This window comes from Corylus avellana, chromosome 2, assembly GCF_965113065.1.
Source record: "Corylus avellana chromosome 2, dhCorAvel1.hap1.2, whole genome shotgun sequence".
Taxonomy (NCBI): domain Eukaryota; kingdom Viridiplantae; phylum Streptophyta; class Magnoliopsida; order Fagales; family Betulaceae; genus Corylus; species Corylus avellana.
Window position 1 is genome coordinate 9141772 of NC_142491.1, and position 16829 is coordinate 9158600.

The 16829-nt window shown below is 34.4% G+C and overlaps 3 protein-coding genes across 3 annotated transcripts; 1 reads left to right on the forward strand and 2 right to left on the reverse strand.

Annotated features, from left to right (window-relative positions):
• Positions 1–740: 740 nt before the first annotated feature.
• On the reverse strand, positions 741–2238 carry LOC132172582 (polygalacturonase QRT2-like). Its single transcript, XM_088512524.1, has 7 exons — positions 2212–2238; positions 2078–2098; positions 1770–1977; positions 1579–1660; positions 1330–1441; positions 1123–1242; positions 741–956 (listed from the first exon to the last, which is right to left on the reverse strand). The coding sequence occupies exons 1-7, from the start codon at positions 2236–2238 to the stop codon at positions 741–743; spliced, it is 786 nt and encodes a 261-aa protein (XP_088368650.1).
• A 3544-nt stretch (positions 2239–5782) lies between these two features.
• Positions 5783–9156, forward strand: LOC132189866 (F-box/kelch-repeat protein At3g23880). Its single transcript, XM_059604687.2, has 4 exons — positions 5783–6904; positions 7842–8097; positions 8199–8279; positions 8719–9156. Exons 1-3 carry the CDS (start codon positions 5791–5793, stop codon positions 8242–8244), a joined length of 1416 nt encoding a protein of 471 aa, XP_059460670.2. The 5' UTR covers positions 5783–5790; the 3' UTR covers positions 8245–8279; positions 8719–9156.
• Positions 9157–11158: 2002 nt separating this feature from the next.
• LOC132172562 (polygalacturonase-like) lies at positions 11159–13420 on the reverse strand. The gene is made up of 9 exons (XM_059584087.2): positions 13193–13420; positions 12907–13035; positions 12633–12806; positions 12489–12509; positions 12183–12390; positions 11979–12060; positions 11733–11841; positions 11525–11644; positions 11159–11377 (listed from the first exon to the last, which is right to left on the reverse strand). The coding sequence occupies exons 1-9, from the start codon at positions 13418–13420 to the stop codon at positions 11159–11161; spliced, it is 1290 nt and encodes a 429-aa protein (XP_059440070.2).
• Positions 13421–16829: the final 3409 nt, after the last annotated feature.

Consider the following 16829-nt stretch of genomic DNA (forward strand, 5'->3'; position numbering starts at 1 on the left):
TTATTATTATTATTATTTATTTGTTCTTATATCCTTATTTCAAACTTTTAACTAATTAAAATCTAAATAAATTTCCAAAATCTTTCTTGGTCCAACTAATATCACTTCTTTAATTAATTATATATGCTATGGTTTTCATTTTATTTGGTTTTGATTAATTTCTAGCATAAATCTTTTTTGGTACAAGAAATTTGAAAGAGCTAAACGATTTTATTGAGAATTATATGCGGGGCCCGGGGCTGCTGCTTAATGATCGAATACATACATAGCATATATATCACAACTTCAATCCTTTGCAAATGATTGACCTTACCTTCAAGTTCTTCTAGAAATTTTGCGAACTCTCTCCTAAATCCTTTAGAATTAATTGTTCGCCCTAGCCTAGCTGGTGTGAAAGCTAATGTTTGGTCCAAGTGAACCCTCAAGATTGTGGGTTAAATTGATCTCATACATTTATAATCTCATTTTAATTAGGTAATTGCAGAAGTACATCTAGTTGATAATTTAGTGCTAAGATGATCAATATGAGATTGAAGTACTAAATACGTAGGAGTAGAATCAGCTGATTTTACTCGTGGTGCATTTGCATAGTATTGAAGATTGTAAAGCATATAAAGCATATATATTTTACGACGATAAGGAATTTTACAAAAAAAAAAAAAAAAAAATCCTTATTATTCAATATGAATGTTAATAAAAAAAAATGGTACAACTGTACAAGCAAATTCTCTATTAATCAACTAACATGAAGGAGAGACGTTCCCTTGGTTAATCAATTCAACGCTCTCGCAAGAGGTCTCGACACTTTCGTCTTCTTGGCAGGCAAGATTAACGTCTTCCAACCAAATTTTACAACAGGGAAAACTCTTGCTACACTTGAAGTTTATGGCTTCCTCTAATGCGCTGACACCTGTGATGTTTTTGTAACCAATATTGCTTACTTCCACCGCTAAAGCCTGCCATTAAAATAAGTGTTTGTCAGAGTTTTTGGGATACAAGTGTTGTTTAGAGTATTATATCTTTGTTTTGCCATTGTGCCATGCATGTGACACTCATGAACATGCACATATATTTATAAATGCGCACTATCATTATACCAAACATTTTTGTTAAGAGTATTACCTGTTCCGAGCATGAAGGTTCTTTTTGATCGCAGTAATATTGATTTATGATTATAGGGTTTCGAATACTATGCATTTTAACATTTTGAAATGTAATATTTTTGGCATATCCAGAGCCGCCCTGCATATGAATAAATGAATAATATGTTAAGGGTAAATTGCTAACCAACAATGGATTAACAAAAACAAAATAGATATTTTTAATTACCTGCCAAGTTTTTATTCTCAATCCTTTTGTGGTCCTTCCTGTTAGTATCGCTCTTTCAACCATCACATTTGAAACATAGTCATTTGAACCGCCCGCACCCAAACTTCCTATGCTGCAAGTAAAATAATATCCAAATGTGTAATAATTAAATTACATGTAAAAAATAAAATAATAATAATAATAATAAAAATAAAAAACGTAATAATATTTATGCATGCAAAGCAAGAAGAGTTAGAGATCCCTAGTTACCTGATTCCATGGCCGGGTTCACAGGTAATATCTGTGGCTTCAACATTTTCAGACCCACTTACTATCGAAATACAATCATCCCCTTCAATAAATAAAACATAAAATCTCATTATTGCCAAACTTGATATTTAATTAGCAACTTTTTATAGAAAATTATATATATATATATATATATATATATATATATATACCTGTCCCTATAATGCAGTTTTGAACATGAATGTTTTGCGTTTCTGTGACATGAATTCCATCGGTGTTGGGACTATGCCCCGGTGCAGTTACCACGAGACGTGAAGCTTTGACATTTAAGCATCTTTGAAACGTGAGATGCATTTGTGGTGCGTTTTTGATCCGCAAGTTATCTACTGTCAAATTGTTGCAGTTGAGGAAAGTCACAGCCTATAAATACATACATACACAATATATATATATAAAAAAAGATAAAAATATTATGAAAATAAATCAAGAAATAAAGAAAAAGGAAATTAAAAAGGCTTACAGTTGGTGCGTGCGTGCAAGGCTGCATGCAAAAGAATACAAGAAAGAAATGACAAGCAATTAGTTCAAATTCTATTAATTAAGAGATGGAAAGAAAGAAAGTTGATGGAAGAACTCATGAGCCGAATTACATACCAGAGTTTTGTTGATTTTGCACACCATCTTGAGATATGCAATTCTTATTAATCATATGCTTTGCTTTGCTTTATTTTCCCCAAATCAACTTTGACTCTTCATTTCATCTTCTTCCTAGCTTCACTCTTCACACTTGAATGTAACCCTAAATTATCCCAAATCAGACATAATGTTTGATGCTCCTTACACCTAGTGTCTAGTGACCACGCCTCCACCTAACTCCGCCGCTTCATGCGGCGATGGTGGTAACAATGTTCACAAAGAGGCAGTTACATGACATGAATATAAGTCTTGTTTGGTATAATCTTTCTCCTCTCAACCTATAGATCTCTCACATTCACCCACTACAAAAAAAAATGGCATTTTCTGACGTGGCTACAGTACATGTTTTGTTGCCATGTCAGAAAATTTCTGACGGGTTAATTTTAAAACGTCAGAAATTAATTTTCTGATGTGTGAACAGTGGCACGTCATAATTTTTTGACATGTCAGTTTTGACACGTTAAAAAATTCTGACGTGCTAAAAATTGGAACGTCTGAAAAATTTTAACAATTTCAAAAATTAAAAAATTATATATTTTCTGACGTAACAACTTTTGCCACGTCAGAAGATTTCTGACGTGGTGGTGTGCCATGTCAGAATTTTTCTGACGTGGCAAACTACCACGTCAGAATATATATATATATATATATATATACACGTGCAGATGAGTTTTTTTATTAATTTTTTCAGAGTGCTTTATGACATACCAGGTGTCGCACATCAGAAATTTCTGACGTGCAACACTTGACACGTCAGGAATCCCCTCAAGCGAAGGCTTCAGGAATCCCCGCTGGCATACGTCCCATCTCTCAGCTTTGAATATTTGGATATTTGAATATTCATTATTTTTTTATATATCTTTTATGTCCCCCAGCTGGAAGACCACTGCCCAAGGTATAGCTCTCAGCTTTTTCTTTTTCTCTTGTTTTCTCCGTTTTCTTTCTTTCTTCCGCCATAGCTGAAGCTTGATCAAGCTTCTTTTTTTTTTTTCTTTTTTGTTTTTTTTTTCTCTTCTCCACCCACCGGCCGTATATATATATACTCTCTCTCGCTCAGTAGTTTCTCTCTCACGAAGTCTCCGATCCTCCGCAGCTAAACCCGCCGACCGTCTCTCCTCCATCGATCTCCGGCCGTCGTCCTCTCTCCCTCCGTTTCTAGCTCTTACAAGAGCTTCTCATAGGTATATATATATACAAGAGCTCCGTTTTCTGAATGTACACTTTAGTGTTCTTCTGCAGTTCTTTGGTAGTACATTTTTTAAGCTCACATAGCAAAACGGTAGGCATGGAAGTGCTGGCTACGGTTGTTGGTGAAGTAGTGGTAGCAATTGGACAGGTTCTCTGTGGCTCTATCTATTAATCTAAGATCAACAACACTGTCAAATTCCAGTCAAACCTTGACATTCTGAAAAAGGAGATGAAATTAAGGCCTCTTGGCAGAAAAAGCTTTCTCGACGACCCATGTTGTAGCTGCCAATCATTCAATGACCAAAGCAGTGGAGCAAATTTCTTGACCAAAAATTCAAGATCAAACAACATCAAACAAATTGAAAGGTGCAAACAAAAAAAAGCAATTAATCGTAAATTCAACAAACAAATAAAAAAATAAAAAAGATTAAATTTTCTGACGTGAGATATCAGAAAATTCTGATGTGTTACTATTTGCCACATTAGAAAATATTTCTGACGTGTGTTACACTAAAACGTCAGAAAATTCTGACGTTCTACCCACTAACACGTCAGAAAAAAATTTTACTGACACCTATGCTTTTGACAATCAACACACGTCAGAAACGATATGTCAAAAAAAAATTTCGACGTATCGGACACCAAAAAAATGTTGGAAAATTTTAGTTAAGAAAAAATTGTTTTTTTTTGTAGTGACCTTATTTTTTTTGATGGTCATATCATTAATAAAATTTATTTATTATGTTTATTTGAATTTTTTTTTTTACTTAAATACAAAATTTAAATAATTTGATGTAAGCTGAACTTGAGCTCGAGCCTTTACAAAAATTTCTAAGCTCAAGCTCAGTACCCACGCTAGCGAGCCAAGTTTGGACATGAAATGAGGCCTGTGTCAAGCTTGAACTCGATAAAAAATTCAGCAAGCTAAGCTTAAATAAGTACTACCCGCCCAAACTCAACTCGTTTACCCCCCCCTTAATCTGTAAAGTTTGTTGTCAAGTAAAGAAAGTAGAGAGTGCACAGTCAAATCACTGGGGATTGGCCTCTTGACTTTGTGTAGTTAAATCAGAAACAGTCTCGAGGAGCATTCATGATGATGAGAAGAAAAAATGAGTTTCTCGAGGAGCATTCATGATGATGAGTAGAAAAAATGACATACCTGCTAAATTTTATTTTCAAAATCAGTTCTTAATAAATCATGTTTTCAAAATAATAGATGCGAGAGAGTGAGAGTGTGTTTGATATTTAAATTTTGTAAATAAAAAATAAAATTTTAAACTAAATGATAAAAAATTGATTATTTGATTGTACTTTGAGGTACTTTCAACTACTTTCATTTGATCTTAGTGGCTGAACTACCCCCATAGCCATAGGTGGTAATGGTGGATCGCCACCTCCAATCTAGCTAATTAGAGAGCCACCTCCAATGAGTTTGAGGTAGTTTCAGCCACTCCTTTAGTCATGGGATTGCTTGGTTACCCCCATTTGGTCAGATTGAAGGTGACAGCCAAATGAGTGGCTACGGTCACTCTTAATTTTTTTTTTAGGGGCTCTATGGAAAGATTGAGAGAAAAATTTACGGGTGGGTATTGACGTTGTCGGTAGGGGCATTTTCGCCTACTGATTCGTAAAAGTCGGTTAAGTCAATTAATTAACTGACTTCATACCGACAATGAATAGTTTCGACTTTTTCGGTTAATCGGTTAATAAGTGATCAGTTAAGTCGATTAATTGTCGGTGACAAGTTTTTATATTAAGATTTATCAATTTCTTTGTAACTACATAATCAATAAAGAACATGTGTTTATAAATGAAAAGAAAAAGGCAAATTCATGGAACATGGACCAAAATGACAACCACAAATCAGCTAGACAAACACAATAAAGAAAGTTACCAGAAAAAATTTAAAATTCACTTAAAAAATCAACTAAATTGGTTGATGACAGGTTAACTGATAAAAATTTTTTTCTACCGCCCGAACCGAACCGAACCAATGTCGAAACAATATTTTTATTCCGCCTACTGACTGCCAAAAGTCAGTTGTCGGTCGATGACGGTTCGTTGACAGTCGATAAGCTATTGATAGGCAGTCGATAAGATGTTAGTAGGCGATAAACGTTTAATCTTCTCACCTCTAGAAAAATTCTCACGTGTGTGACACATGTTGGACTTTCCATCTAAGAAAATGGAATTGAGTAACGGATTGAGAATTGTAAAATTTTATAATTTTGTAATATTGTATTCAAATTGAAAATGATATAGAACTTAGGGTAAAGCATTTTCCCCTATAAATAATATACATGCCAAAGTGTTTTCTCCCATTTTGTGCAGAGCAGATAGCTTGGAAGAATGGCAACCTATCTGCCGGAGGAAGTGGTGGTGAAGATACTGTCGAGGCTGCCCCCAAAATCTCTGATCAGATTCAAGTGTGTCTCCAAAAGATGGCACGCTCTCATAGGAAACCCAGATTTCCTCTCAAAACACCTCCTCAACCACTCCATTATCGCCCAGAACCCCAATGAAGATGATCCTCTCCGTCTTATCCTCTTCTTCGCCCACGACTCCGACACCGGAAATCTAATACACTCTTTCCGCTATTACGACTCCCTCCACTGCGCGTCTCAAACCCCTCTGAATCTCCCAACAGAAGCAACTTTTGACATCGTCGCTTCCTGTAATGGCCTGCTCTGCCTCTGGGACTATGCGCGAAACGACATCTATCTCTGGAATCCCGCAACGTCATCAGAACTTAAGGCTCTCCCAGCCTCGTCTTCTTACTGTCGACTTAGAGTCCTTTTGTTTCATGTGGGGTTCGGTTTCGACTCGGTATCTAACGATTACAAGGTGATCAGAATTCTTCTGGTTGAAGGCGAAGATGATCTATGGGATGAAGTAGATATATACAGCCTGAGATGCGGTTCTTGGAGACAGCTTGATGTGGGCGTGCCCTTGACCTTAATATATGATGATTGGCGGAGTGCGGCATTGGATGGGGTTTTTCTATGGTATGGTGACGACGAATACAAGGAACATAGTGAGATAATAGTTGCTTTTGACTTCAGCAATGAGGAGTTCCGAACGATGCTGTTTCCAGATTTCTGTGACTACGGTGAATGCACGCGGACTGTCACGGAGTTGAAAGGATCTCTTGCTATGCTGGTTTTTCCTAATGATGACGGGAAGAAACACATGTATTTGGATATATGGGTTATGCTTGAATTTGGTGTTAGGGAGTCGTGGACTAGACTGCTTAGCATTAATCTCCCAGTGCATTTGGAAAGGCCATTGGGGTTTTGGAAGAACGGGGAGTTGTTCATGGAGAATCGAAAGAGGCAGCTGGTCTTGTATGATCTTTTGACACAAACAGCGAAGGAACTTCAGTTTAAAGGGTCTTGGGGAACGTTTGAAGTTGTAGAACTCAGGGTGAGTTCGGTTGTGATCAATGGAGGGGTTGAACTTGGAGGTATGGCACCCTGCCCTTAGCTTGTTTAATTTATGGTTGTCTTTTATTATTTTTTTAATAAGAATGTTTGGTCCTAAATGTTGCTGTTCGTGTTACATTATTTTGTAAATTTGCTTTTTAGAGATCCATTTTTTTGAGTGAAGCTGGTTTGATACGGATCAATCAGAATCATTTTCATATATAAAATTAGATAGGAGATACTTTGATAAACCCAGGAATCATCCTCTTCTCTTCCCCTGCATTAGATGAGACGCACTCACACTCCTAATCTTTTCATGTGGCCACACGCTCCTAGTTGTGATTGATTTGAGATTGATTTAAGAATTTAAACAATTACCACTTCGTCTAGCTGTTTTGGAGATTGCTTCAATTCGTCTTGCTAATTGAACGCATGTGTTGACAAATTGACTGAAAGAGTAGCTAATTGCTTTTAGACTTTTATTAGGTAAAAAGAGTGATATATTTCAGCGATGCAGCCCAATTCCAAGAGACCCAGGATTTTAATTGCCACTCATTTTTGTTTTTGACATCAATGATAAGCTCAGCAACTTGCCCCAAGATGTTCTTCACTTCCTTGAAATGGAAGCATTATATACTTAAGCATATTGTTAAGAAGATAGAGGCGAAGAGCATTTGTTTTTCGATGTTTTCCTAAATTTCCACCAATGTTCATTTGGATGATTGCTTGGTTGACAATGAGTTTACAAGATGGGTCTGATATCTAACTGTTCCGTTTGTTGTGCGGCGTGATTGGTTAGTGTTTACTTAATGGGCTGCTCATCTTTTCAACTATATTCTAAGCAACCACAATAGAGACAATAGAGTTTTGGGAGCTTGTCCGAATGGACAGCTTGATGTATGAACATGTTTTATATTGACTTAGTAGCTTGATGAGTGTTATAGTTGTCCAAACCATTTACATGCAATTTGATTATAGGAATGGAGAGTGGTGTCATATCTACCCCGTCATGTTCATCTTGTTCATCTCAGTTGCATTACGCAACCGACTTCAACAACCATGAAGACTGCAGGAGAAAACAACAGGAGACAGACAGGAAATTGGAAGAGACGCAAATCTCACTGCAAGAGACACAAATCTCACTGCAGGATATGCAGGAACGCACAGCGAAGATGGAAGAAGGCATGGCGAAGATGCGGGAAAAGATGGATATGCTAATGGCACTTGCAAGCAGGTTAGCAAATCTTTCCAAGATAATTTAGTTTTTCACACACAGACATATTAACTAATTGTTAGAATGGACATGATTATGATATGAAATTCTCTTCTTCCTAGGCCCGGAGGGAGCTTTGGAGGTGATCCAAGCCAAGACAACCTGTGAGTGGGGTGTAGCTGCAAGTGAGAGTTCTAAAAGAGGTATTACTACCATCTCTTGTCATTATCATTTTTTGTTGAGTTTTGATGATAATGGGATTGTTGTGTGCATTGGTTGTTGAGATTAATTTTGACTTGATTATGAGGGAAAGCATATATGGTTGAATTAAGCTGATTGCCGTATTTGACTTTTACTTTTTTTATATTTCCTCCAACTTGATTAGTCTTTTTTTTTTTCTTTTTTTTTTTGTTGCTTAAGTTGTCAGTGCTGTTGTCTCTCGTTGAAACTACTTTGGTTTACGCAGCTTGTTCCTTGAGCTTGTTGGATTGACCCCAGAGTGCCATTTATTTATTTTCCAGTAACCAATATATATCCTTGTTATTATTAAAGCAAAATTAACAATTCACAACAGGTTTACCTTTGTTTAATTTAATTACGTTTCTTTTTCCTTATTTTTATAATTGGTTGTTGTTGTACCAGGTTGATGATTGACTTGAAAGATTGATGGATGAAAAAGCAGAGGACTTGTAAAGAATGGAATGCATCTTTTGTTGCAATGAATTTAGAGTTTTTGAACTAAAAATTGTGTTTAAATAACTTCTGTTGTAATGATTAATATTTTTATTTGGTTGGAACACCTTTTCTCGCAGTATTTTCAGCACTCCTCGGAGATGGTTCTTGTGGTCTTGATGAGTAATCAAAATCCAAGTAGTTGCGAAAGAATCATCTGCGAGCAATTGCATGGATTGACCATATTTCTTACTATTTAGACTTTAATCTCAATAATGTTGATTATTTTCACTGCAGGATCTATTAGATTTGCAAAAATAGATGGTTGAAAGTTTATATGTGTTTGTATCAGCTTGTGTGAATTCTAGAAGGCCGAGCATTAATCTTGTGCATTAGAGAGGCAGCAATCAATTACTTCATTAGCATTGGAGAATATTTCTGTACATATACTCTTAAGTAAATATTAAGCTCAATATTTTTGGTTGGTTTGTAGTGGATATTTATTTATTTTTTCCTTTTCTTATAAGCTAAAATCACATTTTTATTTTACAACTATCCTACTAAAACTATGTTAAAATGGCATTACAATCCACCATTGGATTAACCCTGGTTAAAAAAAAGTCAATTTATTTCTTTTATCTACTAAATCTTTATTATTTAAATTCTATTATTATTATTACTACTACTATTATTAATATTATTTATTTGTTCCTATATCCTTATTTCAAACTTTTAACTAATTAAAATCTAAATAAATTTCCAAAATATCTCTTGGTCCAATTAATATTGCTTCTTTAATTACATGCTGTGATTTTCATTTGATTTGGTTTGGCCAGAAATCTTTTTTAGTACAAGAAATTTGAAAGAGCTAAACGATATTACTGAGAATTATACGCGGGGGCTGATGCTAAATGATCGAATACATGGCATATATATCAAGACTTCAATCATTTGCAAATGATTGACTTTACCTTCAAGTTCTTCCAAAAAAATTTCTGAAAGCATATTTATAAAGAAAAATGTTAAACATCTCAAGCTTTCGTTTATGAACTCTCTCCTAAATCCATTAGAATTAATTGTTTATCCTAACCTAGCCGGCGTGAAAGTTAATGTTTGATCCAAGTGAACCCACAAGATTGTGGGTTAATTAAATTGATGCCATACATTTATAATCTCATTTTAATTAGCTAATGGCAGAAGTACGTCTAATTAATAACTTAGTGCTTAGACACTTGTATAGGATCAGAGAAAGACTTATCTTATAAGATGGAGGTTTTTGGAAACCCCCATATTATGGCATCGTTGACTTAATGATGACTTTTTTACTTCTAGATGACTAAATGGTTTAGTTTTCATTCTATTACTTTATGTATTTATTTATTTATTTACGTGAGTTCGGACCTCTCAAACAAAAAATTTTGGTTCCATCTATGTACGAGAGAATTGAATTATTAATCCATATTGGATTGAAATATATGGATCGGGATCCCCGGCAATGCATAGGGAATTGCCCATAAAAAATGTCTGAAATCCTAGCCATTGAATTTCATTCAATGGTCTATATACTGCTACGTGTCCATTTAATTAAAAAATATTTAAGTTTTAAAAAAAATATAAAACAAAATAATAATAATAAAAAATTATAAAAAAAGTATGGGATGGCCGGCAACCCTAGGCCACCCCTAGGGTCGCCGACCACCCCATCTGAGACTTGGGGGTGGTCGAAGCCTCTCCTAGGGCCAAACCAAAAAACAAAAATTGGGTTTGACCCTAGGGGGTGGCCGAACCACCACCTAGGGCCATGGGGGTGGCTCCGGCCACCCCCAACTAGTCCTTGGGGGTGGCTTCGGCGACCCCCTAGTGCCCTAGGGGGTGGTTCGGCCACCCCCCAAGGCCTAAACCCAAAAAAAGAAAAAAAGAAAAAAAAAAAAAAAAAGGGTTTGGCCTAGGGGGTGGCTTGGCTATGGAGTGTGGCCGGCCACCCCATACCTTTTTTATAATTTTTTATTTTTTTATTATTTTATTTATATTTTCTTTTTAAAACTTAAATAATATTTTAGTATTTTTTTAATTAAAGAGACATGTGACAAACTAGAAGCCATTGGATGAAATTCAATGACTAGGATTTCAACCATTTTTGATGGGCAATTCCCCATGCATTGCCGGATCCCAATCTGAAGTATATATGCTTATTATAACAAACATAATTACTAATCAATATGGGATTGAAGTACTAAATATGTACAACTAGAATCAGCTGATTTTATGCGCGGTGCCTTTGCATAGTATTGCATAGACTAATTAGTTTGGAGATTAATTGATTTATAAAACATAATGAATTTTACACCAAAAAAAAAAATTCCTTATTATTCAATATGAATGTTAATAAACAAATGGTAAAAACAATCAACTAGCACGAAGGAGAGACGTTCCCCTGATTAGTCAAATATTTAACGCTCTCACAAGAAGCCTTGACACTTTCGTCTTCTTGGTAGGCAAGATTAACGTCTTCCAACCAAATTTCACGACATGGAAAACTCTTGCTGCACTTGAAGTTTATGGCTTCCTCTGATGCGCTAACACCTGTGATGTTTTTGTAAACAATATTGCTTACTTTGACTGCTGAAGCCTGTCATTAGATTAAGTGATTGTCAGTTGGGATACAAATGTTGAGTATTATAACTCTGTTTTACCATTGTGCCATGTGACACTCATGTTGAGTATCATCCACATAAATTTCTAAATGCACACTAAACATTTTTGTTAAGAGTATTACCTGTTCTGAGCATGAAGGTTCTTTTTTATCACAATAATATTGATTTATGATTATAGGGTTTTGGACACTGTGCATTTCAACATTTTGAAATGTAATATTTTTGGCATATCCAGAGCCGCCCTGCATATGAATAAATGAATAATATGTTAAGAATAATATGTTAAGTGTGAACTAGAATAACAAAAACAAAATACATATTTTTAATTACCTGCCATGTTTTTATTCTCAATCCATTTGTGGTTCCTGATAGTATCGCCCTATCGACCAACACATTCGAAACATAGTCACTTGAACCGCCCGCACCCAAACTTCCTATGCTGCAAGTAAAATAATATCCAAATGTGTAATAGTTAAATTACATGTAAAAAATAAAAAAATAAAAACAAAAAAAAAAAACGTAATAATATTCATGCATGCCAAGCAAGAAGAGTTAGAGATCCCTAGCTCTATCTACCTGATTCCATGGCCGGGTCCACAGGTAATATCTGTGGCTTCAACATTTTCAGACCCACTTACTATCGAAATACAATCATCCCCTTCAATAAATAAAACATAAAATCTCATTATTGTCACTATATATAGTGGCAAGCCAAACTTGATATTTAATTAGCAACTTTTTATAGAAAATTCAAGGTTATATATATATATATATATATACCTGTCCCTATAATGCAGTTTTGAATATGAATGTTTTGCGTTTCTGTGACATGAATTCCATCGGTGTTGGGGCTATGCCCCGGTGCAGTTACCACGAGACGTGAAGCTTTGACATTTGAGCATCTTTGAAACGTGAGATGCATTTGTGGTGCGTTTTTGATCCGCAAGTTATCTACTGTCAAATTGTTGCAGTTGAGGAAAGTCACGGCCTATACATACATACATACACAATATATATAAAAACAGATTAAAAATTTTTTTGAAAAGAAATCAAGAAATAAAGAAAAAGGAAATTAAAAAGGCTTACAGTTGGTGCGTGCGTGCAAGGCTGCATGCAAAAGAAATAGAAGAAAGAAATGACAACTAATTAATCAGTTCAAATTCTATTAATTAAGAGATAGAAAGAAAGAAATTAAAGTTGATGGAAGAACTCATGAGCCGAATTACATACCAGAGTTTTGTTGATTTTGCATGAGTTATTCCACCATCTCTTCCCATTGCCATTGATGGTGCCCGTGCCCCCACCTTCGACAGTAAAATTTTGAACATTTTGGAACACAAGCCATTGTCGTCTATGTTTTTGATAATCTGATTTACGAGGAGAAGCTTTGATTGTTCCATAGACCTAGTAGTAAGTATAAAGAAAGAAAAAATAGGCATATAATTAATTAGATATTTATATAATTACAGATGCATGCATGCAAATTCAACGTAAAGATAGAGACCTTGAATGTGAAATTAGAATTGCAAGGACCCTTGAATGTAATTGGCTTGAGATGATAGCTCCTATTTTGAGGTACCACAAGAACGCTATCTTTTGAAGAACAAGCCTCTCTCCATGCTTTCTTAAATGCCTGCAGTGCGAAAACATCAAACCAACATCAATCAATCAGTTGACCCACACAAAGAAAAGAAAAAAAAAAAAAAAATCAAAACCAAATTCTGCAGGAAAAAGAAAAAAAAAAAACGGTGGAACGTACAGAGAATATATATATATAACGAGGTATATACCTGAGTATCATCTCCTCCATCGCCTTTAGCGCCAAAGGCATCTACATTAAGCAGCTCCGGATTCGGTGGTGAAGTTGAAGTTGAAGTTGAAGGGATGCTTACTATGCGTGAAGTAGCATAGGCGCGGGAATCATGAAGCCGAAAACAGGATGTTTCGGATGAGAAAGACGTTATAATGATGAAAACGGTGAAAATCAAAAAAAGGGCGTGGGCGTGAAGAAGAGCCATGATATCTGAATTTGCACTAGTTGAGAGAGGAATTTGATCTGCATGCAAGAGATCGACGATGGTTGTGATTTGTTTAATGAAGGAGGGTGGGTGTTGTTTTATAATAGGCATCATGAAGAAGCATGTCCGACTACAACTACTATTAACTATTAATTCCCAAGTCGGTCAGTCGGAAATACAAATTCTATCTGCATTCTGATTCTTCAACATCGATGTAAAATTATCTTTTACCACTTACTCTTATCTTTTACCGCTTAATATTATTCTGTCGTAAATGTTTTATCGTTACAGACAATTATTCCTTTTGTATAGGTTTCTATTGCCTTAATTTGTTGAGGTAGATATAATTGATTATATATATCTACTTCCAACAAACTTTAATTTTATTAATGTAATATGGCACGTACACTTAACAAATAAAAGTCCAATTTCTCTCATCAAATCGAGTTTTTCATTGGTTTAGAGGTTTTCCCCCTTACTCACCAAAATGTAATTAATTTCGTTTTTTGAAATATTAAAAATACCACTTTATGATATACTTTAATTTTAATCTATCTCTTTGATTTGTGATGATTGATACCAATTAATTTTTATGCCATTGTAAATTTGTAATGCCCCGATCGATCCAAATACTATTGTACATAAAACATATATTTCTCTTCATAACACTTTCACAAGTATGGCAATTATATTCTTTATAATATGTTCTATAAATTATTAAATTTTAATGGCATTTCCTTTAATTTTTTTCTTTTCTTTTTTCCTTCTTTCTTCTTCATCTGTTTTATAACCTCATTACTATATCTAAATCATACATGTTATAACATGGCGAAGGAACCCAAATTATTATAAACGTGTATTCATCAAACAACAACAAAAGATGAGAAGCAACATCATAGAGCACTAGCAACAGATACCCTATATCTCATTCATTTTCCAATATTTAGAAATTAAAAAAAAAATAAAAAAATAAAAATCACAAAAACTCACTCACATCAGTTTTCTTAAATTTAACCAATATCATTTGGTAACTATAATGTTTCCTAATATGTAAGGAACTAAAGTGGTTCCCTATACATTATTTTAATATAAGCATTTGTCTTTCATCTCTCCTCTTTCATCTTTTGTTCTTTCATTAAAGATTGTCCTAGAATTTTGTAAAAAACATGAGGGTAGGTAAAGAACTTACATTTTGTAAATAAATAATATTTTAATAGAATAGGGAAAGCCATGATATCTTAAAAACAAAAGAGTTTGAAGAAATATTTGATGAAGTTGAGAAAGGTTGATCAGCAAGAATTAGAAAGAAACATGATAAACATAAACTACTCACTTTGAGATATATCCTATGATTATCATATCACTTAACACTTAACTTAATAACTATTAATAAAGATAATACCAAACTACTTAGACATAACATACTATCCTATTTATTCTCTATTACTATCTATTATTACTAGAATCCTAATAGAAACAATACTCTCTAGAGATAACATACTATCCCATTTATTATCTACTACTATCTAATACTAGAGTCCTAATTAATAGAAATACTACTCTCTTCTCTCTAGGTACGCAAAACCCGCAAAAAGAAAAAGAAAATTCAAAACCAAATTCTGCAGGAAAAAAAAAAAAACGATCCAACAAAGAATATTCGTAAATTAAAAGGCGGGATCAATTGGACCAAAACTACGCCGTTTTGGTCCAAATTAAAAGGCGGGATGAGGGTGAAGTATTCGTAAAAAACTTTTGTATTTGTTTCTGTGTCGTTCTCTCTTTCTGCTCCCTCTCGTCGCAGAGCATGCAAGGAAAAAAATTTGTCTTTCTCTAGTTGAAGTTGCAGAGCAAGGAAGAAAGAAGAGCTTCAGGTAACTTTTCTTCCTCTTTCTTCTTCTTCTTCTTCTCTCTCTTCGGAACCTTGTTTTCTCCATGCTAGCTTTGGTTTAATTTCGAATCTTGGTGCATATTTCTGAAATGTATTGTTGGCATACCCACCCATTGGATGATTTGAGAGTATTTTGCTGATTTGTAGAAACCCCTGTTTGTTTTTTTGTAGAAGCCCCTGTACGTTATATGGAATTTGAGGATTATTGGGTCAATGCTAATGGTGGCTGTTATCTTGATTTTTGGATAATTTCTTGATTCGTGTATTTGAGTTTGTGTGTTTCTTGTTATGGGGTTTTATTCTAACAGCAGAAGCAGATGCAGCCTTGCTTTTCTGATTATTGCGTTCGGTGTGGATAGTGTTGTGGTGTTCATAATTGCCAAATAGCAAAAACAGAATTCCCAAATATAATGATTAATTGCAATGATAGTTGGGTATTATAATCAATTTTACTCTCTATCCTGATGGGTTATGGGTATTAGAATCTCACTTCATGTAAAAACAGAATTCCCAAATACGAAAAAAATTAAGATTGGAACTCTGTGGACGACACAACCACAATCATCATCAATGGCTGCTGCGTAAGCGCTTAGGAATTCAAAATTTTCCATCTTCTCAATTGGGTTTTCCATTTGGGGTCTCTGGATTTGTGCATTCCTGTCAAAATCTGTAAGATTGTTTAATGAACTTGCAGAGCAAATTCTGTTCAAATTTTAGGTCAAAAATTGTGCTTTTAGGCAACGATGATTGTTGCCGTTAAGCTCTTCTTGACATGTTTTTAGGTGATCTTGCTAAATTAGCTTTAGGTAGGATGGTCTCCTATCATGCTAAACAAATCTTAGGAATGAGTTTAATGTTTTTCTTGTTAAAAGATTAAATTTAGTTCTTCTTCTAACCTTTACCTTATGAGAAAACTCGTAATTTAACATGATATCAGAGTTAAAGGTCATGAGATTTGACTTTGTCAATTCACCAAATTTAAATTAAATATTGGGTCTTACCTATTAAAAAAGTGTTTGAGCCCATACGTGAGGGAAGTGTTAAAGTATTAATTAAGTGATTAAACTTAAGCTTTTGGGACAATTGCTAGTTTTATATCTTTATTCTTATTAGGGAAGAAAATGGTTTAATTTTTACACCTTTCACAATCTCTCTTTTTTTTTTCTTTTTCTTTTTTAAATTTTTATTATTATTCAAATAAGGGATGGGAATAGGAGGTTATAACCACTTCTTCTGCCTGCTGTTTAAACCAATAAACGTATAATTGAAATTTATGAGTATCAATCAGTTGTGCATTCTGAAATGATAATGAGATTTAGTTTTGAATAAGGATTACTCAAAGTTTTAGTTTTTCTCATATTTTCCTCGGTTCCTGATAGAATCTTAGATTTTGAAAAGAGTTGTAAATTATTTGTTGTTTGTCTTTGCAACCCACTACATTATGTTGCATCACAAAGATATAAATAAAAAGAAATAATATAATTTGTGATTGGTCTCTTTTTTATTTTTTCTTCTTCTAAT